Consider the following 25024-nt stretch of genomic DNA (forward strand, 5'->3'; position numbering starts at 1 on the left):
AGTAAACATTTAGCTGCCGCATGTGGCAAAAGCTAAAGTCGCCTGCAGCTGCAGCGGCACAGTGTCAACATCTGGTGTTTGTTGCACTTTTTTGCATCCTCGCACATGTGCAACGCTGGCGCAACGCATGCGCCCAGCTTGAGGTTGTTTTTTTTTTCATTTTTTTTGTAAGCATAGAACTAAAACCAAAGACGTGCAGCAAATATGGGTATAAATAAAGTATGTAAATGCGGCGCAGCAATTTTGACATATTAGCAGCTAGCTAGCTGAGTTGCATCCCGAGTGCATTGACCGCACGCAAGCCACACATGTCACATAGCATGTGCTCCGCGGTGGGGGTACAGTAGGGTCTGGGCATTGGCGTACACCACGGGGATATCTTTGCAAAATATGAAAACTCTTTAATTAATTAACTTTTGGCTCATTTGTACAGAGTATGTTTGTTTCCATACGTGCCTGTGGTAGACATAAGTTACGTAGTCACATAGAACTGCAGTTAACAACAGTATACTATCAAAAATATAAAAATGTTTTCTTTTCGGGCATCGAAGATGCCAAAAGGGGAATATCACCGTTTAACGCCTTACGAACAAAGACTAAATCAATCTTAACAGACTAATAGTTAGTGCACCCCACAGATGCAACATATTTCAAAGGTATCTGCATCTGGGGGATTGTTGACCAGATCAGAAATCATGGCAGCTCGTGGGCAGATTCTGAAAGAAAAGTTGGGTAAGTAAAGCTTAATCTCTTTGTCAACCGATTCACTTGCTTACTCTTCAGGCTCAGCAATTTGTTGGCATGGCGACGGAGATTCTCTTGGTTGGGATTGCGCAGCACTTCAGTCGCCGCCTCCTTGATCATGCCCTCGATGCTCTGCAGCAGACATTCCTTTTTGGGGCACGTTATGGTCAGACGGTAATCGCCATCCTGTGTCCGCGACACGTTCCACTCTGCGGCGGAGTTGTCAGAGTCGCGGCTATCATTGCTCTCCGTGTCCTCCGTCTTTATAGCAGTGCACCGACGCACCTTGGCCGGCTCATCCTCATCGGTGTCTTCCCCTACGGACTTGCGCTTCTTGTTATTGAGCTGGCGTTCGTCTTGGATACGATCCCGCTTGGGGCACGTACATATTTTGACATGTATAACATGCTGTCCCACGATATCGCCGCTGCAATATGAAAAACACAAGCTTAAGCTTTGATCTAGCCATCTAGAGTTTTGCTGTCGCCTTACCATGCTTTCTCCAGGCAGAAGACTAAGGAAGTTTCTTTTCGCCCAATACACGAGTTTTGGCAGACGAACTTGAAGGCCAGGGTCTGGCGAGTGAGCCCAGTGCCGGTTACAGACCGACTCATGTTCAGAGGGACAACAACGGAAAAACGCTCGGAAATTCCCTTTCCCTGTGCAGTTCCACAATATACACTGTTGGGATTCTCGCCGCGCAGCAAGCTGTCGCGCATTTTTGCATTATTGGCCGTCACTAAAGGTTTGTACAAATGATAGTTACATAATGCTGCTCGGTCTGTATTATTATATTCACTTACAAGGCTCAATGCTAAGGTGATTTTGACAGCGGACCACGGGAGCACTGACATCATTGGTGAAGCAAAGGAACACGCGCAGATTAAGCGGCTGAATGGGCATCTTGGACTTGAACTGAACGTCCACGTTGAATGCCTTGTTCATCCGAATGTAGAGCTTGTTTAGCGGAATCGAGTACATCCATTGAGACTTGGGCTTCTCATCCAGAACCATGCTGAAGCTATATCCTCCGATGTTGTGATTCTCCAGCTTGGGCAGGGTGTTCGACTGGATCTGAATGTCCTGCAGCATCATCTCGCGCAGCACGGATTGCTGTAAGCAAAAACACGATATTATTTGAATGTCAACTTAACTCGCTAACATATAAGGGTTCACACTTTGCGCTCATAGAGCTGATAGAGCTTCATGTTCCAGCTTGCTCGAGTTACAAATGGACTGGCGATTTGTTTTGTATTCTATTCTATTTTTCACAAATAGAATTTTTCACAAATTGCAATTCTCGCTAAACGGTGACGACGGAATGGAGTGTGCCCTGCTAATCGGCTAGATAAGAGTGTTTTGTTCTGTTCTCCAACTGAAAGTTAACCCCGAAGCGACTTTGACGTCATGTCGCTCTTATGGAATTGCAGGCAGCGGCTGAGTCACGCGAGGAATTTCGCTTCCGTCAGGCTTCTTATGCTCTTTTGTTTGTGGCTGGTAGTAGCACAACGCATGCTCAGTTGGTTTGTGGACGGTCGGGGAAATACATGCGTTTCGCGATGTGTACAGATAGTGTCCAGCTACTTGACAGGTCCTCTAGATGGCATCAGTAGGGTAGTTGGAAAACAATTAAGCATATATTAATGCTGTGGAAAATGCACACACAGTTTGTGTTAAATTTTCGAGAAAAATGGACTTCACCAGCGACTACGCGCATCGGCGTATGGTGAAATTCCTGACGATCACACTGATAGTCTTTATGACCGCCTTCGGACTCCTGGCCAATCGATATCAGCCGGGCCAACGTGACAGATTCCGCTTCTCAAAGGCATATCTGGCCTTCGCTTCGCTGTGGGCAATTGCATTCAGCTTGGTTTACGGGCGGCAAATCTACAAGGAGTACCAGGAGGGTCAGATCAACCTGAAGGACGCCACCACTCTGTACAGCTATATGAACATCACGGTGGCTGTTATTAACTATGTGTCGCAGATGATAATCAGTGACCATGTGGCCAAGATGATGAACAAAGTGCCTTTCTTTGCTACCCTAAAAGCATTACGTCTGGACAGCAGGTCACTGTACAAATCCATCGTTTTGGCCCTGGTCAAGACAGTGGCTTTTCCTCTGACAATTGAAGTGGCTTTCATACTGCAACAGAGGCGGCAGCATCCCGAGATGAGCTTGATCTGGACCGTGTATCGGCTGTTTCCCTTGATTATTTCGAATCTTCTCAATAACTGCTACTTTGGCGCAATGGTGGTGGTGAAGGAAATGCTGTACGCTCTGAACAGCCGGCTGGACGCGCAGCTGCAGGAGGTGAATCTGCTGCAGAGGAAGGACCAGCTAAAGTTGTACACTAGATATTACCGCATGCAGCGATTTTGCGCCTTGGCGGATGAACTGGACCAGCTGGCGTATCGCTATTGGTTGATATATGTACATTCGGGAAAGTATCTGACTGCAATGTCCTTGTCCATGATTCTGTCGCTCATCTGCCACCTGCTCGGTATAACGGTGGGCTTCTACAGTCTGTACTACGCCATAGCGGACACCGTTATCATGGGCAAGCCGTACGATGGTCTTGGATCGCTGATCAACCTGGTTTTCCTCGCCATCTCGCTGGCGGAGATCACATTGCTCACACATTTGTGCAACCACCTTTTGGTGGCCACCCGAAGATCGGCAGTCATTCTCCAGGAGATGAATCTCCAGCATGCGGACAGTCGCTACCGTCAGGCAGTCCACGGCTTCACCCTACTGGTCACGGTGACCAAGTACCAGATTAAGCCCTTGGGCTTGTACGAGCTGGACATGCGACTGATCAGCAATGTCTTTTCGGCGGTGACCAGTTTCCTGCTGATCCTCGTGCAGGCCGATCTGTCCCAGCGCTTCAAGATGCAATAGCTAATCGATGTTACCCACCTGGCTGAACTGCATCAGATTCCCGGACTGCGGGGAATAATATTAAATGTTAGTAAGCTATAGCTCTGCACATTACAAGCACAACTCACGTTTAATCCCTGCAAGAAGGCCATGGGTTCCGTGTTCCTGGATGGATAAAAACAATAATAGTTAGCGACCAGGAAAACCACATGTGACCACGGAACCAGGTACTCACAATTCCGATCCCGATACTTCCACCGTTTTCTGAATATCCTCCTCCTTGATATCGATCTCGGGGGAGTCATCCTCGGAATCAGTGCTAAAGTGTAAATGGAAATAAAACTTAGTGGCAAACTGCGCCTTGGCTGGATAAACAAACACAAACAAGTTGGCCGCGCGAATGATGCAAGTACAAGCGTGTTGCTACATGCATGGATTCTACTGTTCGATCATCAGTTTGTTGCCGCACTGTACCTCTCTTTGTGCCACGACATTGGCTGTGATATATACATCTTAGTCGGCTATATCTGATAAAGTGATCTTGTTGGGGAAGGAGGCTAAATATTAAAAATTCGCTAAAAAAAAAACTACGGAATCGTAGGGCCACCGACGATTTGGATTTTGCCATTCGCCACGCAGCGCGAGCATTCGCAGTAGCCCAGGTTTATCGATTGGAGCGCGTGTTTTGAATTTGCTCACCGCTTGTGGCTGATGAATGTGTAGCATGCATTCAATTTGTTATTGGCATCAGAATTATTGTTGGCCAAAATTTCCAGATTGTTCGTGAACCAGCCTCCAGAGGCTGCATCCACAGGCGTAGCCAGGTGGCCATATACGTTGGATTCGTTGCCAACAATCTGTGGCAAGTTGGAAGCTCCGTAGCTGGAGACAAGAACTGGTGACTCTGCGGAAACTGCGTTGCCGATGTCCCAAAAATCCATGAAATCCTTGAAAGCTTCGCAAATTGTGCGACTATTGGTACGCGAAACAATCGCAGCGTTTCTGCAAAAACGTGCATCATTATTTGGTTGGGTAAATCCGAAATACAATATAAATATCTCCGCTTACTGGTTAATAGTCAAGCTAAACGACGCGGACTTTTGAAGACTCATGGCGTTGCACTCAAATAAATAAACTTTATTTAACAGTTACCGTTTGACTTCGCAAGAACATGCCGTGCTCCAGAGTTGTCGACTATCCCGAAATTGGCTGACTAAATGGAGCTCAATAATTTACATGGCTATCGATAAGCTATCGATAAAGACTTTGGCTGCGCACGAACAGTGATGCCCATAGTGCGGCAAGTTTGAATTTCTGTTTCGAAAGTTTTTCAATACTTCAATCTATTTATTAGTTTGCAAATTACACGCCGTATGCAGCAAATTGGTTTCACTGCACAGTCCTTTGATTGGTCTAGCAATGTACCGTACGATTTGCGGCTCCTACAATAAATTAAGTTTTATTTAGTGGTCAAATTCCAAATTTTAGCCAAACTATTTCAATTAAAACACTTGAATTATACAAAAGCTTAGGCAGCTACGGCATACGGATATATTTACAATTCTAAAAATGTACATAAAGCGCTACTGGCACAAAAGTCTTTCTCTACAGCAGATATATGATAATGCAGCTCTAATATTTCTCAGTCGTCACTTCGCTCGGCGGCGACTCATTTGATCGATTTTGAACCTCCGTCACGGTGGTGAGGTCAGAGCTCGAGGATTCCCGCGAATGCCTGGGGAGAAATGGAAAACAGCACAGCAATGATAAGTGTACAGTGGAGATGCCATAATCTTAGTTTAAGTATTATATTCACACAATGTTTCTGTAATTACCTGTAAAACACGTAGTGCTGCAGCATGAAGAACACATCGAAGAGCACGGAAAACAGACCCAGTCCGAATTTGGTGGGATCCCCGAAAATGGACACCCAGTCATCTGGAAACCAGACTCATTTTCATTGGAAACTCAAGCACTACGGACTATCTCCTACCGTAATTATGGGCATTTAGAATCATCTGCAGCATGCTCAGCGTTCCTCCCGTGAAATCCAGCAGAATGTTGCCGATGCTCCAGCCGGAGGTGCTCTTCCGGCGATAGTTCATCAGAGCCTGCGGCACGTACTTGATGATGGTAATGGTCAGCTTGACGTAGCTGCAGTAGTACAGAAAGTCCAGCCAATGGATGACGGATCCACCGGCCAAACCGGCGGACACGACGACCACCACGGCGAAGATGGCCAGGATTCCGTAGGCAATGAACGACACCCTCTGCTGTGCTCTCTGGATAAATTGAACAAAGTATGGAAGTTTTCCAAGTCAAAAACCATGTGCTAGATGTTATCTACACTTCATATCGTAACTATCCACTATGATTCAAATGAATTGGCTTTTTGATTGATGGCAATTGTCACATCGGCGATAAGGCTATTATTACCTGATAGAAGAAGCACTGCAGGATCGTAATGCAGGTGGCGAACATGGCGTGCAATGAGAAGACCACGTCGTTGAGCATCACAGGATTCACTCCCAGCGGATATCGCACCTCGTACTCCTCCTGCAGCTCCTCGATGAAGTAGAGGCCGCAGTTGAACATGCTGTACAGGGTGAAGCCCACGATGTTGAGGGCCAGGAAGTCGAAGTTCAGACCCTCGACGGACTTGCGGCGATAGTTGCTCCAGATCTGCGGATAGAAGGACACCGACCAGGCCACAAAGTAAACCCAACCAAAGATGATGGAGGTGTAGATCAAAGCTCTCGATTTGGCCACAGTCACGCGAACGAAAACATCCTTCACACTGCGAAATAAGTGGGTTTTTCTATTAGGTCCGGGAACAGTCGGGATTCCCATGAAGTTACTCACATCTCTTTGTTCGCATCATCGCTATCGGCGACCACTTTGACGTTGCCGGCTTTGAGGCCAGTTATCACCACCGACCGATTCCGAGTACTGCCCGCTGGATAAACGAAGGACGCGGGATCAAGGAGCAAGTGATCCTCCGAATCCGTTCCCAGCGTAACTTGCACATCGCTGGCTAGTAATCCGCTGTAATGGGCACAATAGGTTTATGACGCCATATGGTTTTGATTTGGATTTCCCTGCAATTGCAACTCACTTGGCGAAGACCAGAAAAGTCTCGTTGCCGTTCAGCAGAACGGTGATGTCATGGGAATCGACGGTGAGCAGACTGGTTTGGGCATTTCCCAGGGCAACTGCGGGCAGGAGAAATTCCCTCATTATTAGACCGCAATATATGGATCGCTAAATCTCAAATCTCACCTGTGGCCAGAAGGAGGAGCAGCCAAGTGGTCAAGCGGTGTGTGCTGAGATCCATTCTGGTTTCGTTCAACTTCATTTCTTATTCATGCATGAGCATCCACTCCTGCTGGCATCTTCTTCAATGAAGCCCTATATGGTATTGTATTGATTCAATCGTGAATTATTTCAATTGACCAATTGACCACGATCGGGTGAAATTGATATCTACTCGTAGGAGTATGGAATGCAGTTCCTGACACCTTTATTTTTTTATGCTTAATTTAATGACCCTTGCAGACACTCAATCAATGGGGAATATAATATGATAAAATGATATAATACCTATTCGATACCTAGTTGTTCTAAAAAGCTTTCAGTGCGATCTACGCACGCTCGCTCCATCTGGAATTCGAGATAAAAGTCGGCAACCTTCATCAAATGTCGCTCAATGTTACAACTTTGCAATTGGAGCACACTTTCGCACGGCAAGCGATGGAGCACCCACTTTATATGTGCCTATATGGCCCATTGGACGGAGCAGGAAATACACGGTCGATCGTAAAACCCAAAAGATTCCCGACTATTTATACTATGGTTTTTATATGACGAGGGCCGTGACTTGGCGTTTGTAAAGAACACCGCGTGAGAACGGGCTTATCTCAATCAATGGAGCTAGCTGATAGTGTCAATCGAATTATTGCCACAAGTTGCAGATAATCAATAGATTGGGCAATGCACTGCGATTGCAGCACTAATCGCAAGTCACGATCCGAACTTGGTGCTACATAAATCAGATCTGATAAGTGTGCTAAATTACAAGGGTAATTTAAAGTTCAAACAGCATATCTTTCAAGATGAAAAGATACAAACGAATCTTCATGTTTCACTACTATGCACCATAAGTTGTTCACTAATTGTGGTTGTTTAAAGTTGAAGAGCTATTTTCAGCTAACACTTTCAGTTCAATTCTGCTGATAAGGCGATTGGTAAAAGGTCCACTGTTGAAAGCAACACTCATTCATTCATGATTCCACGCACGAGATACGAGATACGAGACGCACAACAGTCTGTTTGAGCCGGATTAGAACTTTCACTGGCATGTGGGCAAGCGGAGGTTTTTAGCCGCCAACCGTTAGCGCAAAACATCTGTATAAACCGCCAGATTTTGATTAAGATAATGCGGATTAGAACAGTTGTTTGCCCAGCTATATGCATGATCGCCATCCAACACATCACTCCACCACTCACGTTAAGAATGAAGTTAAACAATGTGTCCAACTGACGATTGAGCGACTGCCGATGGAATGGAATGCTATGATGATGGCTGCGATGGCGACTCTCCAGCGACTGAGTGCGCGATCCATTGAAATCCGTTTAAATATTGCAGCGGTGGAGTCGACGTCGACGTCGACTTCGGCAGCGGCAGCGACGCCCCAGCGGCAGCAACAACAACAAGTGGAGCGAGAGCGGACCGCCGACGTATTGAGAACCCGGCGGCCAAAACGGTGGGCACTTTAGTCGGGAACAGCCAAATATTTTGACAAGACGGGTAGTTGTCAAAAAAAAACATTATTTTCAAATTAATATTAGAAAAAAAGATAAAATGTATCTGTGGGATAAGCAATGAATGGCAATGTATCTGTGGGATAAGCTTTGAATTAAAATGTATCTGTGGGATGAATTGAAATGTATCTGTGGTACAAGCGAACTTGCATCTCACAGTTTAGGGGTACGAAGTAATCATATTTTCTGTTTACTTATCAATTAAGCAAATGATATGACAAATGTGACTACAATCTGCTGAATCTCTCGATTTATGCATGCAGTTTTAAAACATATTCAAAGCGCAACTCTTGGCTTTATCAATGCGGAATTCCCTCGAAAACTTCTTATTGAAACTGTTTTGAGGGACCTGCAGAAACAGCGACTGTAAATTTTTATAAGCATTCGATAAGAGGCGACGACTCTGAATTATCAGTTTCAACTAAATGGTAGACGAGCGACTAAAAATAAGCAAAACGAAAACAAACACAAGATTCACTTTCTACTGGAGCGCTGTTTTTTGCCAATGTAGAATCGGCCACGATCCACTTGTGCCCAATGCATAATTTTGCAAGCGAATCGAAAACTTGGCATGGAACTGGGAAATATGTGCCAAGCCAAGTCGAGCAAGACTTGGCCACCAACTGCTGCTCTTTATTTGCACTTTTGCGGGACTGAATTTCCAAAACATACGGCAATGAATTGGACTCCAGGTGAAATACCTGTGCGGGTTCAGGTTGCACATCGATTACAATTGCGCTGGGCAGGTAAGATGATCAGTAAACCAGTTTAATTTGCTTTGCTCACAACATTACAAACAAACGCCAAGCTCAAATCACATTAAGGGTATATAGAACGTAGCACAATTCTACGTTTCATCAAGGCACTTGAACTGTCATGGATCTGCTTGGCTCCCATCTCGTCTGGTTCCGTCTAAGGCACTGATTTCGCGATGAGTCGATGGTTAAAATAAGTTAAAGGTCGATTACAGGATACTATGATGTGCATATAGCTGCTGGCGAGTATGTGGTTTTCTGAATCAGTCGTCACCTGGTCACCTGGTCACTGGTTTTGGTTCTGGTTCTGCCCGGCGCGTCGATTCTTCTCGAGTATCAAAGCGCGACTGAAAGGTGTAACAAGAGAGTAGTGGCTTTTCGGAGCGGAGAATGCAGCGTCATGTGGCCGCTCACTTACCGGTAGCGCTCGTAGAAGCCCACGATGGTGCCCAGTTCCTGCTTGAAGAGCCGCACCAGCATGCTGTCGTAGCCCTCCAGCTCCGGCAGGCTGAACATGTTGAACTGCAGCAGGTGATCCTTGGACGAGTCCGCCTCCGAGTAGACGGCCAGCCACTTGGGGATCTCCTCGAGCAGGTAGGGATTGGCCGGCACCAGTGCATTGTGAGTGTGCGTGGGTGGAGCATAGAGCGACGCCTCTGGTCGAATCGCTTTCGGTGGCTCCGCAGACGTCGTGTAGACGTAGTAGGAGGTCAAGCATGGGTGCTGACGTTGGCACTGCCCGGTGTACTGGTTCTCGTAGTAGGTGCCATGCATCTTGGACACCACCCGACGCCAGCCCACCGGCAGACCCTCGCGCTCCAACGGATGATTCCAGTGCGTGGTATGCGCATTGTGATCAATGTAGTATTTCCGACCGTGGAGCGTGTACTGAGTGGCCCAGCCGGGCGGCAGGGGCAGCTCCTCGGGCTCCGTGAGCGACTGCTGTGATGGTACCTTCTGCAGCGACCCATTGGCACTGCCTCCCGCTCCGCCAACGGCACTGGGCGGAGTTCGCGGTGGGGCGTACAGAGATTGCACTGAGGTAGAGGCACCGCGAACACTGCCAGAACTGCCACCACGACCGCTGCCGCTCAGAGATCCTCCGCCGCTTCCAGATGGCACCGCCAGGTGACCCTGATGGTGATGCTGCGGAACCACGGCCAGCGTGGTCGACGAGGCCGTCGTGTTGCTGTAGATGGGCGACTCCGATCGCTGCGACTGCGTGGCGCGCATCGAGTTGACGCGATACGGATTCTCGTAGATCGGGTACGAATCGCTGGAGTAGCTGCCGCCCAGGTGAGCGGCCAGTTGTGTGTGCTGCAGCTGCTGTTGTTGTTGCTGCTGCATCGGAGATCTGTGGAAACAGAAGAGAAAAGGTGTTTAAAAAAGGTGTATGTATCATATATGTAAAACTATCCATTATATTCCTCGTACAGAACATCATATATTGTATTATTTTTAAGTATAAACCGGTTTTGTACACGAACTTTATCTATTGTAAGTAAATAAAGCAATCTGTTATCAAATAAAAAATCTTGAAACAATAAATGTTCCGAAAATAAAACATTTTGCGAATTGTCATTGTTTAAAAGTGATAATACCAATGAATTGAATTAGCAATCTTTTAGCTAGTAAAGTCATCACTTTTTGAAAATACATGGACTATATAATAAGTAGTTTTTACGAATTAATCCTATGACTATACGCTTTCTGCGAATCAAGAGCTGCTTTATTATAGTCACTTTAAAATTCGCGCGCTATCTATTCAAATGTAGTACTTCGAAAGGCAGTTTACCTGGGCTGGTACCTGGGCTGTCGCTCCCTGATGGACATGGCAGCCCGATCGAACCGCAGCGTGGAGCCAAACGGCGTCGAGGCGTGCTGTTGGTGGATCTGTGGATGCTGCTGCTGCTGCGGCGGTACGGCGTAGTGAGCGGGCGAGTGTGGCCGCTGCGGCAGCTGCATCATGTTGGCGTAGGAGGCGCTGAGCAGGCCCTGATCTGCATCGTAGCTGTCAGCACCGAGATGGGGATGATGCTGCCGCTGGGTGGTGGAGTAGCTGCGCTGGAATCCTCGGGCTCCCGGCGCCGGCGATGATGTGGTCTGCAGCAGGGGCGACGACTGCTGCCGACGCATCCGCTCGATCTGCTCGATATTCACGTAGTTGCTGCTGCTCTGACTCAACTGATTGCTGCTGGCGCGGAACTGGTGTGGCGGCAGGGGAGGATGACTACGCACATGCGGATGGGCGGGATGGGGCAGGGAGTGGGGATGCGAGTGGGAGTGCTGCTGCAGGGGCATCTGGCTCTGGGCCCGTCGAGCATGGTAGTAGTCCGGCTGCGAGTCCGTGCAGGAGTAGGTGTTCCGACTGGTGCTCGAGCTGCGCGGATGGAACTCGCAGCTGGGCGAGGTGCTCGCACAGCGCTGCAGCGACTTCTTCTTGGCCCGCTGGTCGCTCGTCCACACATTGATCGCCGAAATCTCCGGTGGGGTGTCCTTCTTCATGTACTTCCCCACCACGCCCTCCTTGTGCTGGGACTTCTCCTTGTTCCGGCGCGAGAGCATCGTCGGTTTTCGGTTGCACAGCAGGATCGTTAGATAGTTCATGCAGACTCTGTTTCCGCTCGGATTCCGGATCGTTGTCTTTGTTTAGTCCATTTTCGAGCTAAATTTATGGTGTACGATCGGTTTTTTTGTTTTCAGCTGGTGGCCAGTGTGGCCAATGGAGTGGCGGAACTTCTTATTATTGGCAAATTGCGACATTCCTCATGTCTGCATATATTTCTTTGTTAGCTGAATATATTTTAATTTCAAAATTTAGAATATAAGTACATCGTATTTAAAATAATCGCTGGAAAAGGTAATCAAAAAATTATTATTTTTTTGTAAGCCGAATGCAATCGATAACGCCGGTCGTTGCAATCGATAGTATCTATCGATTTCTGACAACTCTACTGTTTATATGGTCTTCTAAAAAATTAGTTAATAGCTTTAGTTTACACTATTGCAAACCACTTGCTCGATTCTATCCAATAAGCATACATTACCATATACCACATGGTGTGTTAAATTAAAAACGAAACAGACACCAATTTGGGCACTAAGATGGAGGTCAAGGAAGTGGTAGTGATTGTAAAATGGAGTGGTAAGGAGTACCCGGTGGATCTCACCGACCAGGACACCGTGGAAGTGCTGCGTCACGAGATATTCCGCAAGACACAGGTGCGTCCGGAACGTCAGAAGCTGCTCAACCTGAAGTACAAAGGTGCGTGACTCCTAGGTTCGGGATATTTCAGTTTTATGATCCAATGACTTGCAGGAAAGACAGCAGCCGACAATGTGAAGATTAGCGCTTTGGAGCTGAAGCCCAACTTTAAGCTCATGATGGTGGGCTCCACAGAGGCGGACATCGAGGATGCGTGCAGCCTGCCCGATAATATCGGCGAAGTGGTCGACGACTTCGATGACGCCGATGAACGCGAGGAGTCCGTGGAGCACTCCGCCGTCTATTTGGCCAAGGTGCAGCGTCGCGTGCGAGACTACAAGATCAAGGAGTTAGCGCCGCCGCGTGAGGGCAAGAAGCTGCTTGTCCTGGACATAGACTATACCCTATTCGATCACCGCTCGCCTGCTGAAACGGGCACGGAGCTAATGCGTCCGTATCTGCACGAGTTTCTGGCCTCCGCCTACGAGGACTACGACATTGTCATCTGGTCCGCAACCAGCATGCGCTGGATCGAGGAGAAGATGCGCCTGCTGGGCGTGGCCAGTAACGATAACTACAAGGTGATGTTCTATCTGGACTCCACCGCCATGATATCAGTTCATGTGCCTGAGCGCGGCGTGGTGGACGTGAAACCGCTTGGCGTAATCTGGGCCCTGTACAAGCAATACAACTCGAGCAACACTATCATGTTTGATGACATCCGTCGCAACTTCCTTATGAACCCCAAGTCCGGCCTAAAGATCCGCCCATTCCGTCAGGCCCATCTCAACCGGGGCACGGACACTGAGCTCCTCAAGCTATCCGACTACTTGCGCAAAATAGCGCACCACTGCCCGGATTTCAATTCACTGAACCATCGCAAATGGGAGCACTACCATCCCAAGAAGAACTCCTGAACTCATCCTCGATTGCAAACGTTTGTTAGATTTATGTTAGATTTATGTTTATTAAACTAAGATGCATTTTATACGCATTGCGTTCCAGCCGTCAATTAGAGTGTGTATCCGCCTTGGTCCGCCCAATGGACTCTCCTCGCCTCCAGGTACTCCTCGTGCAGCCTGCGTCGCTCATCCTCTAGCTTAGCGAGCCGGCGGTAGCGCTGCAGCACCATACCACACCCGAAGAGCAGGGCGACTTGACAGATCAGCCAGAAGATGAACAGTGCGATCAGCAGGCTCTGGTTGATGCAAACGTTATCCAGGTGCAGCGGGTCGTCTATGCCAGCAATGAGCAGTACTCCCCGCTCGCCGTACAAATAACTGTTGGCGTTGCTCTGGTCCGGACCGTGCACCCGTATATTGTAGTTGAGGGGCAATTCCTCCTGCGCTCTGGTGTAGTTACTCTTGTCTAGTTGTGGAGCCACATCCACCACCGTAGAGATGTACACAGGATTCTGAACTCGTAGGTCCTCCGGTCTACGATCTGGTTGGTCAGCCTGTCGCCTTCTCCGCTGCCAGGATGCACTAACACAGTTGCTGGGGGAACAGCGCTCCACACAGAAACGAATCTTTACATCGAAGCTTACGTTGGCTGTTCCCGAGAACTTGAAGGCATGGAAGCGAGCACGCAGCATGCTGCGGCTGGCTGTGTGAACCCTTTCCAAAGCGGGAAACACACTAGCATCCGTGGGACATCCTCGCTCGTCGATCAGCAGCACAAAGTTCTCGTTGTCCGCTGTCTTGGCCACCAGCGAGGTAGCACGAAAGTCTGGTAGTGGAGCCAGCTGCAACTCCATGTGCTCTGCCAACTGCTGAGGGCTGTACTCCGCCACAATCTGTAGTTCCAGGTTCTGTCCAATCTGAACGTCGTTGGTCTCGTGCTGGTGCGACAGATCCACAATCTGCAGAGAGATGCTGGGATGCGGATGGGGGCCAGTGCTGCTGTTGTAGTGAACCACTCCCTCGTGTGGGAACATGCTGCAGGTATCGAATGAGATAGAATTCAGCTTTTGAGGGATTAGAGTCAAGAATTAACTCACTGTTCTGCGTACTCCAATGAGGACTCCAGTGCAATGGCGCTGGGCACAGGCTCTGAGCTATCCACACTGCTGTCCCGAACCGAAACGCCCAGCGACGTGGTGGCATTGCTCTGTATGCAGCCAACCTTGATGAGCCGGTCGCCCTGGGACTGCACATTTGGATTGTTTTGGATGACCACCAGGGCAGATATGAACGTTCTAAAAAATGCAAGAGATATAATTAAAAGAATGGACTGGACATTGGACTTCATCTTACCTTTGGTATTCCTGCGTCATTTCGTAGGCACGCAGGATGCCACAGCGGTTCTCCTTTACCTCGCTGCCGATCTGGAGCGTCAGCAGGACGCTTCCATTGCCCGATCCTCTGGCCAGGCAGTCCTTGGAGTGCATGCTGGCATAGATCTTGCCGGCGAACCAGTCCTTGGGGTTGTACTTGATGGTCATCTCATCGCGGGTGCAAAACACCCGGACTGCGGGATAAGGAATCGATTAAGATTGATCATACTACATCCACAGGAAATCTTACCATCCAGGCACTTGACCCTCCGCATGTAGACCGAGTTTTCACGGAGCTTCAGGCTTCGTGGACCCAGGGATACAATGTCCTCCGAGTGGAGAAGACACTCGGACAGCGAGAGCTGGTTCACATAGTGGAAGGAGACACCCTGGCAGTAGAACTTCACCTCGTGGGAGCACAGCGCCTGACACTGCAATACGGAGGTAGAAGTCATCAATCACTCATCCGACCCCCCCATCCATTTCGATTACAATCATAATGCGCGACATCCGAAGCGCGGCGGACACACCTCTTTCTGGGAGAGGCCCAAATACCTGGCCTCCGCATAGATGAAACTGCTGTTGGCGTACAGCTCGTAGGAACAGTTGTCACTTTCGACCGCTCGCTCGTGGCACTGGTTCTCCATGTACTCCTCATCGTACGGAGCCGCGCGGAAAGCGTCTGGCTGGACGGTCTTGTCCCTGTCGCTCAGCATGCATCTGCCGAGGCGGGGAGACGGACGCTGGCCAGGACCCGCCTCGCCGCGGAAGCTGCGAAAAAAAGTTAAAGGTTTTTTCAATACGGATTACTTCTAAAAGATCATATGCCAATTATATATCATGCTATCATAGAACTCATATTATATTATTAGCTTGCTACACATGATTGAAAAGTCCTAACCTATCCCATCACCACCCTCGGAATGATGTCATAATCCGGCGAAAAGTCTCGACCATGCATTAAAAATGCACAACAAAGGCTATTAATTTGTCCGGCGACCAGCAACTGCAACAACAACCATTCACTGACAACCGACAACAACTAGCAACCAAACAGCAAACAACAAACAACAAATAGTCAATTACCGCTCACGATTGTTTCGATAGGAGGGCGCAAAGGAGGCGGAGAGGCATCTGAACTGGGTTTCGAAGAAGCAGCGCTCGGCGCACTCACGCCGCGTGACCAACGTCGAAATGGTCTTCTTGCTGTGGAAGACCAGCGTGCTGCCGGGGATTTTGGTCAGTGCCCAGAGACGCCCCCGGCACGCATCGGGAACTGCAAGGTCGGAATGGATTAGAGGCGGATCACGGCCACTTCCGGAGGTTTGGCTGTCTGCTGGGGGATTACTCACCTCGGAGGCAGGTCTTTTCGTAGAAGACGGCCTCGCCGTCGGCCACCAGAGGCAGTTCATCCGAAATGGCCAGATAGCGCGAGGTTCGCTCGAAGTACGAGTAGCCATGGCACTCGTCCGTGTCCAGCAGATGGACATAGGCGATGCAATCGGGATCATCGTTGCAGATGCGCCAGCACACCTGGCTAGCCGGAATGTCCTGTTGGCGGTAGCGATCCTTGAAGTGGCTCACCATTTCCGGTCCGTAGATTCGATTGTCCGCGTTCAGATACTCCAGCGGTGGACGGAATCCGACGATCTTCTGCAGCTGCAACTGATGCAGAGGACACTTGAGCAGCAGCGCAACTGCGGGGCAGAACGGAATGCCATGAATGTGGGTTTCAATCCAACGGGATGCGCATGACTGGGAACCAAAGCATTTTTCAAATTGCCGAGTAGTCATATTGATTTCAATTCTGGTAGCTAAGCTCGTGCTCATCAATTAATATGATATTTTTATGCATAGCTGAGCAATGAGAAAATAAATCAAGCATCAGCGGGATTAACCCTTAAGTAAGGGGTTTAGGAATGTCTGAGATTGCATTTACTAACTAATTACATTAACGTAACTAAACAAACTAATACTGAAATGCAATGATTCTGAGATCTGGTAGATACAGGTATCTGGTAGATACTTTTTAGATATTCTGGTATATGGTATAACATAAAGGTGGAAACATCAGAAAAGTAATGATTTTCTATAAGATAGTAGTCAATCTTCCGCTTTCCCAGAAGTTAGTTGCTTAGTTAAGAGCACTTCCCTGTGTAGGTCATTCTCCCACTTAAACCCCAATGAAACTCGTTCTCAGGGTGCTTGCCAATAAATAAATCTATAATAGCAGCTGACATGCACATGCAGCGAGTAACCCCCTTCGACGACTTGTAAATTGATCTATGCAGTTTCGGTTTTGCTTCTCCATTTATTCGCTTGGCCATAGAATGCAAATGACGAGTGCATCTTCAAAACGCTCTCGGAATTGGCATCATCATGGGCTAAGCGGCTAGAAGCGCGGAGCAATGTTTGCCAAGGGGTTTTCCGATTTTTCATATATGTATACATTAGCCAACTGAGAACTCACCACTTGCGTTTAGCTGGAGAATTAGCAAAATCGCTGCAATGGCTAATTTGCATAGCCGCGGGGCGGTCACAAGTGATTGGAGTGGCATTGTTTTTCAGATGCGTTTTTGTGGCTGCAACCGCGAATTGTTTGGCATGCTCGTCCAATAAATTTTAATTGATTCTCGGCCAGAACACGGTCGAAACTCGTAGACGCATTACACGAACCGAGGAACAAGGGCCATTTATTCAGTGGCTTTTTGCCCGTTAGCTGGTTATGTATTTGGCACAGTCCAACACTTTCGGCCACTCAATCGCCTGCAGATCGAACTATTTGCATAAACGCAAATGCAAATGAGCCAGCAGTATCCTGTTATCCTGCTATCCTGGCCCACTCGACATCAAATATGAATTAGAGCGATTTCCCGATGTGGGTCAGTTGGCCGCCAGCAGCATCGTTGTGCTAATTACTTCAAACTCGCCTGCTTATGCATTATTTATTGGTTTTTAAATGCGAGTATATCGTGTGGCTTTGACTTTTGCCACCACTTCCATTAGCCAAATGCACTAGGCTAAAGTTCTGTTCACTTTTATCACACTTGATTCCGCTGCGACGATTGCACGTCCGACTCGCGCGACTCTCGACTTGCAAATAACCGACGATGATATGGGCTCCCAGGCGGAGAGATCATCGAGTCGAGATCCATCCCCAAGCCCAGAGATCCCAGAGACCCCAGAGCAGCGGGTACTCAGCGACTCACTCCGCAGGCTGCGTATGTAAATGATACGAATGTGTAGTGACGCAGCAGCAGCAGTACACTGTGGAAAATATATTGACCAAATATATTACATACCACATATAATCCAAAATTTGTACAGCTGTTTTACAAAATGATGACTAGAACAAATATCATTACAAAGTTAAGAACACTCAACATAAAAGTCATGCTATCATATGCATCATATACGTTTTTATATAAACTTTTTAAACTTCCAAAGTTGTTTTTATAAATTTCTATCATCAAATGTTTAGAAAAATAATTTATAAACTTCATAAGAGAATAAATTAACTCCTCCCTTTGTGTCCCATATTTTTCACTTTGAGTGTTCTCTTCTTTTGTTTTTCTCTTGTTTTCTGCCAGTGCATTGGGAAAATGTTCGATCGAGCGTCGACGTCGCGTCTAACCGAGCGTATGAGAAACCCCATGTCAGCCCGGTCGTCGTCGAGATTGCTGATTAGATCGCTGGAGTGTGTCGCGAGCGGAGCAGCCACCGAATTGTTCGCTGGCTCGGCTTCAATGTGCAATAAACAAAACTATTTAGCGCGTGCAAAGGGTTTGGGGTTTTCAAGAGTCGGGTTGGGTTGGGCGCCTCATCTGGAGGGGCACGGTTCAGTTCGGTTCAGGGGGGATCCATCGAACAGACTCCGAGTATCTAGCCATGCATGCCCATGTGCTGCTGTCTTTCCGACAGTTTGTTTGTTTGCACAGTTGCGCCCAGCATCGTTGTTGGATTCAATGGCACTTTTAACAGTTCAGTGGTTTTGGCGTTGACAACATTTGTTTCCATCCCCCTTCCCCTGCATCGACTGCTTCCGACATACGAATTCAAATGGCCATCCAATGCCAGTTGGCCCCCTGTCTTGGGTTAAGTGGCTGCCAACGATGGCCCGGACTCCCCCGACGATTGTCTATCACTAATTAGTGGCAGGTAGCCTTTAATTAGAGCGCCATCAAAGGGCCACCAGATACGCAATGTAGTTTCCATTGGCAGTATGCGATTCGCAATGGCGAACTGTGCGTGACCTTTGCAGTTGCCACTTGGAGCCCAACGTGGAGCATGTTGGCCAAGGTCGGTGGCGCCCCATATCTCGATTGCCTCAGCGACCGAAATGACTTGGTTGAGCGGCGATATGGTTGACATAAGGGCACTTGCGATTACCTAATTTAATGAACACCATTGGATTTGATGACGATTTCGGGATAGCCTGCGGTTTTGACTTACGCAATAGTTAAGAATGTGGTGGGCTATCTTCATAATATTATCATACCCATAGATTTCATTTGGCATTAGATAGTTTGCAAGAGACACAAGTTTTACCATGACACCATTTTCATATATACATTTTGAAATGAATGTTTAATTTAGTTTTTTAATTTAGTTTTTTAGTAATTTAAGATTTTCACTTGAATAATTAAAAAAATAATAACAAAAGCACTTAATCAGTATGGAGAATCATATAAACTTACCATGCCCAGTCATTACAAATAAAAACTGTTGCAATTTCGTTGAATTTATGGGCAACTGCAGCATGAATACGGCCCCGCCCCCCCAACTTTCGTTTTCGCCGTGGACACACTGCGTATACGTAATAATTCATAGGCATTGCACACGACATGCAATAACTGCGCAATAATTGCCCGTTGCAAGCAGCTGCAGGCCACGCCCCTGCCGCATAGGGCCCCTTTGGACCTTTGGCCAGTGCAGCACAAAAAAAAAATAAAGGGGGTTAAATAATGTGAAACATTTGGTGGCATGACACGAAGCCAGAATGTTGCAGCAACATCGGCGCAGGACGATTGGGGATGGCTTAAATTTTTAACGCTATGGCCGAACACAAAGGACTAGCTGCCTATTTCCAGTCCAGTGCCACAAAACTCTTACGTGTGTTCACCTTGAACTATAAAATAGCTATGTGCGACAACAGGGAGCCAAGTGACGCCTGAATGACGCATAAAAATAAAAGTTACCAACTGCATGCAACAAAATAGTGGCAGAGAGCAGCGTACATATCAAAGCACTAATTAAAAATGCCAAAAAGTCAGGGCTGTTCCGGGGGGATGCAGCCCGTAACCGCCAACAAAACCGTCTGGCTGACATGAAAGCCTTTTGGCCTGGTTCAGACTGCTCGAGCCGTGCAGCCAGGCGTTGCAAGTGCAACTTGTCGCATTGTCTGCTTCACAGAATTATGCAAATGAGCCGACGCAGACTTAGCCGGGTTTGTTGATGTAGCCAAATATTTAGGCGAAGCCAGTTAGTGAAAAATCTAAACACAAGCAAGCTGATTACGCAGAGAAAAAATATTGGTAGTATGAGTATGCAAATTGGTAAGTAATTCTATTAATTGATAAACAAATAGAATGTTCAGGGTACCAAAAGTTCAAGCCTCTTCTCTCAGTGCAGTTGTGAACTTTGAGTGACTGACTAAACGACTTGACTAGGAATGCAAGTGCAACTTTGCCGGGGCGCACATTATATAGTATGTATAGTAGAACAGTATGTATATAATAGATGTGATGTGTGTTGCCTAATTGTCGCCGAGAACTTCCGTTTGCCGCCACGTTCAGCACCCTTGACACCGCTATATGCTATATGGCCATAAGGTTGCCTATATGGTTGGCTATATGACGATATAGGGGTCCGTTTGCAACTAGCGTGTGAACTGGTTGGCGCTGACTTGGTGTGCTCCATTTAGGTAGACCCCCGCCAGCCAAGAGAGCCATCGCGACATCCCCAGCAAACTGAAATTTATTTAAATCTGTGCCATAATTGTTTTTGGGCGCCTGTTGCGCGTCGCCCTCGTTGTGTTCTTCTGGTTGTTCGCTTTTAGCCAACTTTTTGTTTGGCTTTTTTGCTGCTTGTGTGCGCATAAAATTAGCTCCGTAAATTTATTGTTAGTCATTCGCATTCTTGCCGCTTTTGCGTTGTTTTCGAGCTTAAATGTCACAAGTTTCCACAATTTGTTTAATTTTAATACAAAAGTAGTTTGTTGAATTAGATCCTTTACCTGCCGTTGATTGATAAAAAAGAGTGAGCCATTTAATTGCATTAAATAATATTTATTGATTTCATCATTCCGTACATAAACGAATCGTAGTTGGTAGAAACGAAAACCTGTGCTATCGAATCAAGTAAAAGTTTTCAAAATGCATTACGTATTATGACCATGGTGTTCTATTGGTATAACAAAATCGAAACGAAAATGCAGAAAAACTATAATAATTGCCAAGGAAGATGTAGTGCCAAAGGTCTGTAAATATTGGGTTTAAACTGTGATGGCTTCCTAGAAGTAATGCATTTTGCATTTTAATAAATACATACATAAATACAATCGTAATCGTAGTACATAGTCAGTTATATTTTTATTATTCTTGCTCTTCGCTTTAAATGCAGCCGAAAACAGATACTTTTCTCCACTCTTCGCTCGTTCGCAAATGATTGTTATTAATGTTCATTGTTGGTTATAAATTTTTGCTATAATTAAAAGGTTTGTTTATATGCAATGGTTTTGTTTACTACAATTGGCTATATAATTTCGTCATTTTGCAAGCATTCAATGTTCTTATTTTTTGTTTCCTCCACGCTCAAAAATGTGTTTAAAACTCCAAATTTCACATCCGGAAATATCAAAAGAGCGGAATTAAAAAACAAAAAAAAACTGGGATGAGCTACGGTTCGACGATCTGCTATTTGCTGCCACTTAATTATGCTTCTTATATACTTACACGGTAAACATATTATATATTTATTCATATATGCATGTATAAGCGAATTGCCATTTATCGAATCTCTTGCCGAGTCCTTTCCTTACGTTAATATCGTATGTCCTACGAGTGTGTGGAAACTTTAATCTTAGCTCCAAGATCATGGAGTGCTCAATGGAGAGTGGGTGTGTTTACGTAAAAGCAGGTGCTGAGTTTCTTTTTTGCCCTGGCAGGTGCTGATACAAACGACGTTTAGTCGACGTTGACAAAGCCTTGCAAGCGCCGGATCTCTCACTATTTATCTGGTAAGTAACACTAAATGAACGCGGTTATGTTTCGTACATATGCAACTATGAGTCTGCCACATTTCCACCAAAATTCCCCACTCGAACTACTTGCGTTTTGGCCACACGTTCCTGTGTCTTAACCGAATCCATCCAATGGCTATGAACGGCTCCTACGATCCTACGATCATAAGGTCCTACGATGCCAAAGATCCTAAGATCCTAAGGTCCTGAGATCATACGATTCAAAGATTCTATGTCGCTTGGATCCTAGATTCCTAAGTTCCCATGATCCTAAGATCCTAGGATCCCGAGATTCCCACACCCTAAGACCTTAAGATCCTGCGACGCTGCAATCCTCGATCCTACGATCCTTCGATCCTGCCATCCTTTGATCCTGAGGGCTCGCAGCTAGCAGATGGACAATTGCCTTCCTCGTTCGTACTCTCATTCATTTCAAAAACTTATCACATAAATTTTAATATATTTTTTGTTTGGGCGGAATTCTTAGCGTGTGTTGTGTGTCGCGAAAGCAGAGAAGGACATGTGTATGAGTGGATCTAGTTCTGCTGCGAAAGGCCAAAATAGACGGATTACTGGCAATAACTGAGGTCACCCATCCGTGCAAACGACAGTGATAACAAAGGCGAAATCGTGGCTGGCTGGGCTTTGCTGATTGACCGAAAAAAAGGGGGAAAAATAACATGAGCCTGCGATGGGTGAGTATGTTCTCTGTTTTTCTTTTTTTTTTTTTCTTTTTTTTCTACTGCTGGCATCAGCGGTTTGCCAATTTGCGTGCGATGCGCCTTCAACTATGCTACAGTTTCGTCCTGCTCTCTCGTCCTGGCTCCTTTTAGTTATCCTTGATGGCGTGATGTGTGAGAGTGTGAGTGAGTTTTGCTGCTTCTGCTGTTTGCTATTCGTAGTTCTATTCAAAAACGCTTACTTGGCTACTGCACATTTATGTTTCTGTTTTTGGGGTTTTTCGCTGCTGCGTTCGCTTTTACTTCCACTTTTCTCGCGTTTTGTTTGCAATCATAATAATAATAATAATATTAATTTTCTGTTATAACGCTAACTCGCTGATTGGATGATGCGCCAGGGCCCAGGGCTATCGCCATCGGTTGCCCCAGCTGCTGGAGGAGCTGTGGGTTCGCTTAGAAGACCAGCATCTGATCGGCACTGCCCTCCGCGCTGTCCTCGTCATCGGCGCCCTCGTCCTCGTCGTCGGATGTGAGCGATGCGGCGTTATTAACCACGGACTCTGTTTGGATTGAACATGAAATTAGAATGTGTGCTCGGATTTATATGGCCACTTTCCCCCGATTCCAACATTTCCCCGGCACTAATCTAACCCATCGCCATTGCCATGCATGTCTAATGGCGGTGAGCCGCAGAGCGTCCTTCTATGTTATTTTTGTGCAGGACGAACGGAAACCCCTTTGCAGCCATTTCATCTGTTATGCATGGCGTATGTGCGATATTAATAGGAAAACTCAATTACCGATCCCCTGGCAAATGTCCGCGCTGTTGGTCAGCCCAACTTGTCCGTGTGCTCCTGACAACTTTAACAACCTTAAGTGCTCGGTTAAATCAGTTCGGCCCGGGAAACCGGAATACCGCTTATACAGGCATACAGGCAGTATAGGCCAAGTAAACGGGACGGCAGAGATAAGCAAATTACGTATACGTACCGGAGTGCGAGGTGTTCTCGATGCCGTTAGGCGGCTCGAGCATTGCGGCAACGCATAACTCAGCACTGGGCAATAAAAGCTGGCTTAAAGGCTGATATTTCAATCCGGTTGGATGGGCCAGGACTCAGGTGGGCTAACCGTGGGTGGGCCCGACACAGTTCGATTGCCACGAAAATCGGGTAAGGAAGCAAGAGTATCCAGCCGGACTATTTCATCCAACGGGATTCCGCATTAATTGGCAGCGGCTACCAATTGCAGTGAATGCAAACCACTGAGGATTACAGCCGCCCAGGAGCATTTATTCCGCATAATCGGTGGTCTTAGTGCTCTGCATTGGGGTGTATTGGTTTGAAAGTAATATTTAAATATATGAATGTGGTTCTTTTGATTAAATTTGATGTTTTTTCTTTAATTTTGGACCACAACTTTAAACTTTCTGCTTTAAATACCCTTTTGTTGTGAGTCTTTTGCTAAATGGTTTGCTTAGGTTAATAGCTTAACCCATTTCCACTGTTTGTCCCCCGCTGATTATGGCCTTTTGAAAGTTTGCGGGCCCTTTGTTATGACCCCCGCCAAATGGTTGGGTTAAGTGTTTGCATCCTGCTCCCTTATCCTGCTCCTCATCGCAACCGAATCCGAAATCCCATCCCGCCAGGTACTCACCGCAATTGGGTTTGCCGCGTGTGCGTGTGTTGGCGAACTCCACTCCGTGCTTGTCCACGCACCAGCAAACTCCCACCGAATTGTGGCACTGGGTGGGCTTGTAGAATCCCTGGATGTCGCAGTCCGGTGCGTAGGCTCCTAATTAGTTAACAAACGCCGGAGAGAAAGAGAAAAGCGCAACGTTTTAGTGGGGCAAAATTGATGGGGCACAAATGGGTGGGTTAGTTTTTAGATTTGGTGAGAAGCGCGGCACAAGCAAGTTGTTGCTGGATCTATTTTGTTTCGGGTTTTTGGGGTTTCCGGTCGTGTGGCGGGCGAACAAAGTAAGAAATTATATAGTTGGTATATATATATATATAGTACTGTATAGAAGGGGGTCTTCCAAAAAGGCAAACACAAAAAGCATTGGACAGTGGCGGTTTCTACAGCGGGGAGCAAGAAAAGGGGGTTCAGAGGTTACGGAAAAGTTCTGTGTGGCTGTTAAAAGTGTTTAATTTGCTGGCTTAAAAGTTGAAGATATAGAAAAAACGGGGTAGCGAGCACAAAACGAAAGTTGGCAACGAAAGCGGCGCGAAAAAAAAGGTTACTTCTGTTAACTGCTGTGTGTCAGTGTGTGTGTGTGTGTTTGGGTGTTTGTTCACAAAAGTGTATAAGTGTAAGTGTGTCAGGGTTTCTATTTAGCTGTCAGGCTCTTAATTATAGTTTGAAAAAGGTTTCCAACGCGTGTAAAGTAGGAGCAAAGAGTGTCAGACAAACAAACACTAAGC

At 46.8% G+C, this 25024-nt stretch overlaps 8 protein-coding genes across 12 annotated transcripts in view; 2 read left to right on the top strand and 6 right to left on the bottom strand.

Moving 5' to 3' along the window:
* Positions 1 to 376: 376 nt before the first annotated feature.
* On the bottom strand, positions 377 to 4246 carry LOC6607524 (cellular tumor antigen p53). Its single transcript, XM_032723499.1, has 8 exons — positions 4103 to 4246; positions 3864 to 3947; positions 3757 to 3793; positions 3668 to 3694; positions 1548 to 1857; positions 1237 to 1483; positions 777 to 1171; positions 377 to 716 (listed from the first exon to the last, which is right to left on the bottom strand). The coding sequence occupies exons 1-8, from the start codon at positions 4138 to 4140 to the stop codon at positions 694 to 696; spliced, it is 1161 nt and encodes a 386-aa protein (XP_032579390.1). The 5' UTR covers positions 4141 to 4246; the 3' UTR covers positions 377 to 693.
* On the top strand, positions 2371 to 3747 carry LOC6607525 (putative gustatory receptor 94a). The gene has a single exon (XM_002032258.2). It carries the CDS (start codon positions 2435 to 2437, stop codon positions 3647 to 3649), a length of 1215 nt encoding a protein of 404 aa, XP_002032294.1. The 5' UTR covers positions 2371 to 2434; the 3' UTR covers positions 3650 to 3747.
* A 45-nt stretch (positions 4247 to 4291) lies between the features above and the next one.
* On the bottom strand, positions 4292 to 4761 carry LOC116801801. The gene is made up of 2 exons (XM_032723501.1): positions 4697 to 4761; positions 4292 to 4630 (listed from the first exon to the last, which is right to left on the bottom strand). The coding sequence occupies exons 1-2, from the start codon at positions 4738 to 4740 to the stop codon at positions 4324 to 4326; spliced, it is 351 nt and encodes a 116-aa protein (XP_032579392.1). The 5' UTR covers positions 4741 to 4761; the 3' UTR covers positions 4292 to 4323.
* A 383-nt stretch (positions 4762 to 5144) lies between these two features.
* Positions 5145 to 7002, bottom strand: LOC6607526 (cystinosin homolog). The gene is made up of 7 exons (XM_002032259.2): positions 6908 to 7002; positions 6744 to 6840; positions 6491 to 6673; positions 6065 to 6425; positions 5622 to 5910; positions 5464 to 5566; positions 5145 to 5363 (listed from the first exon to the last, which is right to left on the bottom strand). Exons 1-7 carry the CDS (start codon positions 6981 to 6983, stop codon positions 5261 to 5263), a joined length of 1212 nt encoding a protein of 403 aa, XP_002032295.2. The 5' UTR covers positions 6984 to 7002; the 3' UTR covers positions 5145 to 5260.
* LOC6607527 (scaffold protein salvador) lies at positions 6950 to 11949 on the bottom strand. 2 transcript variants are annotated; one of them, XM_032723496.1, is made up of 4 exons: positions 11000 to 11949; positions 9623 to 10558; positions 9479 to 9551; positions 6950 to 7036 (listed from the first exon to the last, which is right to left on the bottom strand). In XM_032723496.1, the coding sequence occupies exons 1-3, from the start codon at positions 11809 to 11811 to the stop codon at positions 9491 to 9493; spliced, it is 1809 nt and encodes a 602-aa protein (XP_032579387.1). In that variant the 5' UTR covers positions 11812 to 11949; the 3' UTR covers positions 6950 to 7036; positions 9479 to 9490. The 2 variants fall into 2 exon arrangements, with proteins under 2 accessions (XP_032579387.1, XP_032579388.1); XM_032723497.1 differs by lacking the exon at positions 6950 to 7036 and having other exon boundaries at positions 9197 to 9551; positions 11000 to 11948.
* Positions 11950 to 12144: 195 nt separating this feature from the next.
* On the top strand, positions 12145 to 13399 carry LOC6607528 (ubiquitin-like domain-containing CTD phosphatase 1). The gene is made up of 2 exons (XM_002032261.2): positions 12145 to 12469; positions 12524 to 13399. Exons 1-2 carry the CDS (start codon positions 12310 to 12312, stop codon positions 13324 to 13326), a joined length of 963 nt encoding a protein of 320 aa, XP_002032297.1. The 5' UTR covers positions 12145 to 12309; the 3' UTR covers positions 13327 to 13399.
* Positions 13357 to 17784, bottom strand: LOC6607529. 3 transcript variants are annotated; one of them, XM_032723493.1, is made up of 8 exons: positions 17155 to 17784; positions 16037 to 16381; positions 15771 to 15960; positions 15215 to 15455; positions 14935 to 15115; positions 14665 to 14878; positions 14409 to 14606; positions 13357 to 14346 (listed from the first exon to the last, which is right to left on the bottom strand). In XM_032723493.1, exons 1-8 carry the CDS (start codon positions 17240 to 17242, stop codon positions 13422 to 13424), a joined length of 2382 nt encoding a protein of 793 aa, XP_032579384.1. In that variant the 5' UTR covers positions 17243 to 17784; the 3' UTR covers positions 13357 to 13421. The 3 variants fall into 3 exon arrangements, with proteins under 3 accessions (XP_032579384.1, XP_032579385.1, XP_032579386.1); XM_032723494.1 differs by lacking the exons at positions 15771 to 15960; positions 16037 to 16381 and having other exon boundaries at positions 17155 to 17783; XM_032723495.1 differs by lacking the exons at positions 15215 to 15455; positions 15771 to 15960; positions 16037 to 16381; positions 17155 to 17784 and adding an exon at positions 15177 to 15209.
* Positions 17785 to 20950: 3166 nt separating this feature from the next.
* Positions 20951 to 25024, bottom strand: part of LOC6607530 (proteoglycan Cow) — a 43256-nt gene continuing 39182 nt past the window's right edge. For both annotated transcript variants that reach the window (XM_032722978.1, XM_032722979.1), the window contains exons 10-11: positions 24258 to 24395; positions 20951 to 23164 (exon numbers count right to left, since the gene is read on the bottom strand). In XM_032722978.1, the coding sequence (XP_032578869.1) occupies positions 23058 to 23164; positions 24258 to 24395 (245 nt within the window). In that variant the 3' untranslated portion in view covers positions 20951 to 23057. The remainder of the gene's footprint in view (positions 23165 to 24257; positions 24396 to 25024) is intronic.

This window comes from Drosophila sechellia, chromosome 3R (assembly GCF_004382195.2).
Source record: "Drosophila sechellia strain sech25 chromosome 3R, ASM438219v1, whole genome shotgun sequence".
NCBI classification, from domain to species: Eukaryota; Metazoa; Arthropoda; class Insecta; order Diptera; family Drosophilidae; genus Drosophila; species Drosophila sechellia.

Excerpts from the sequence above, each read along its gene's own strand:
- LOC6607525 (XM_002032258.2), top strand. The coding sequence starts at position 2,435 with ATGGACTTCACCAGCGACTACGCGCATCGGCGTATGGTGAAATTCCTG.
- LOC6607524 (XM_032723499.1), bottom strand. The coding sequence starts at position 4,140 with ATGTATATATCACAGCCAATGTCGTGGCACAAAGAGAG. Across the intron at positions 3,695-3,756 it reads CCTTCTTGCAGGGATTAAAC|TCCGGGAATCTGATGCAGTT; the intron begins GTGAGTTGTGCT and ends TATTCCCCGCAG. Across the intron at positions 1,858-3,667 it reads ATCTGATGCAGTTCAGCCAG|CAATCCGTGCTGCGCGAGAT; the intron begins GTGGGTAACATC and ends TTTTGCTTACAG.
- LOC116801801 (XM_032723501.1), bottom strand. The coding sequence starts at position 4,740 with ATGAGTCTTCAAAAGTCCGCGTCGTTTAGCTTGACTATTAACCA. Across the intron at positions 4,631-4,696 it reads TTTAGCTTGACTATTAACCA|AAACGCTGCGATTGTTTCGC; the intron begins GTAAGCGGAGAT and ends ACGTTTTTGCAG.
- LOC6607526 (XM_002032259.2), bottom strand. The coding sequence starts at position 6,983 with ATGAAGTTGAACGAAACCAGAATGGATCTCAGCACACACCGCTTGACC. Across the intron at positions 6,841-6,907 it reads GCTCCTCCTTCTGGCCACAG|TTGCCCTGGGAAATGCCCAA; the intron begins GTGAGATTTGAG and ends TCCTGCCCGCAG. Across the intron at positions 5,911-6,064 it reads TGCAGTGCTTCTTCTATCAG|AGAGCACAGCAGAGGGTGTC; the intron begins GTAATAATAGCC and ends CAATTTATCCAG.
- LOC6607527 (XM_032723496.1), bottom strand. The coding sequence starts at position 11,811 with ATGAACTATCTAACGATCCTGCTGTGCAACCGAAAACCGACGATGCTC. Across the intron at positions 10,559-10,999 it reads CAGCCCAGGTACCAGCCCAG|ATCTCCGATGCAGCAGCAAC; the intron begins GTAAACTGCCTT and ends CTGTTTCCACAG. Across the intron at positions 9,552-9,622 it reads GGCTTCTACGAGCGCTACCG|TCGCGCTTTGATACTCGAGA; the intron begins GTAAGTGAGCGG and ends TACACCTTTCAG.
- LOC6607528 (XM_002032261.2), top strand. The coding sequence starts at position 12,310 with ATGGAGGTCAAGGAAGTGGTAGTGATTGTAAAATGGAGTGGTAAGGAG. Across the intron at positions 12,470-12,523 it reads GCTCAACCTGAAGTACAAAG|GAAAGACAGCAGCCGACAAT; the intron begins GTGCGTGACTCC and ends AATGACTTGCAG.
- LOC6607529 (XM_032723493.1), bottom strand. The coding sequence starts at position 17,242 with ATGCCACTCCAATCACTTGTGACCGCCCCGCGGCTATGCAAATTAGCC. Across the intron at positions 15,116-15,214 it reads TGGGCCTCTCCCAGAAAGAG|TGTCAGGCGCTGTGCTCCCA; the intron begins GTGTGTCCGCCG and ends TCCGTATTGCAG. Across the intron at positions 14,347-14,408 it reads TCATTGGAGTACGCAGAACA|CATGTTCCCACACGAGGGAG; the intron begins GTGAGTTAATTC and ends CGATACCTGCAG.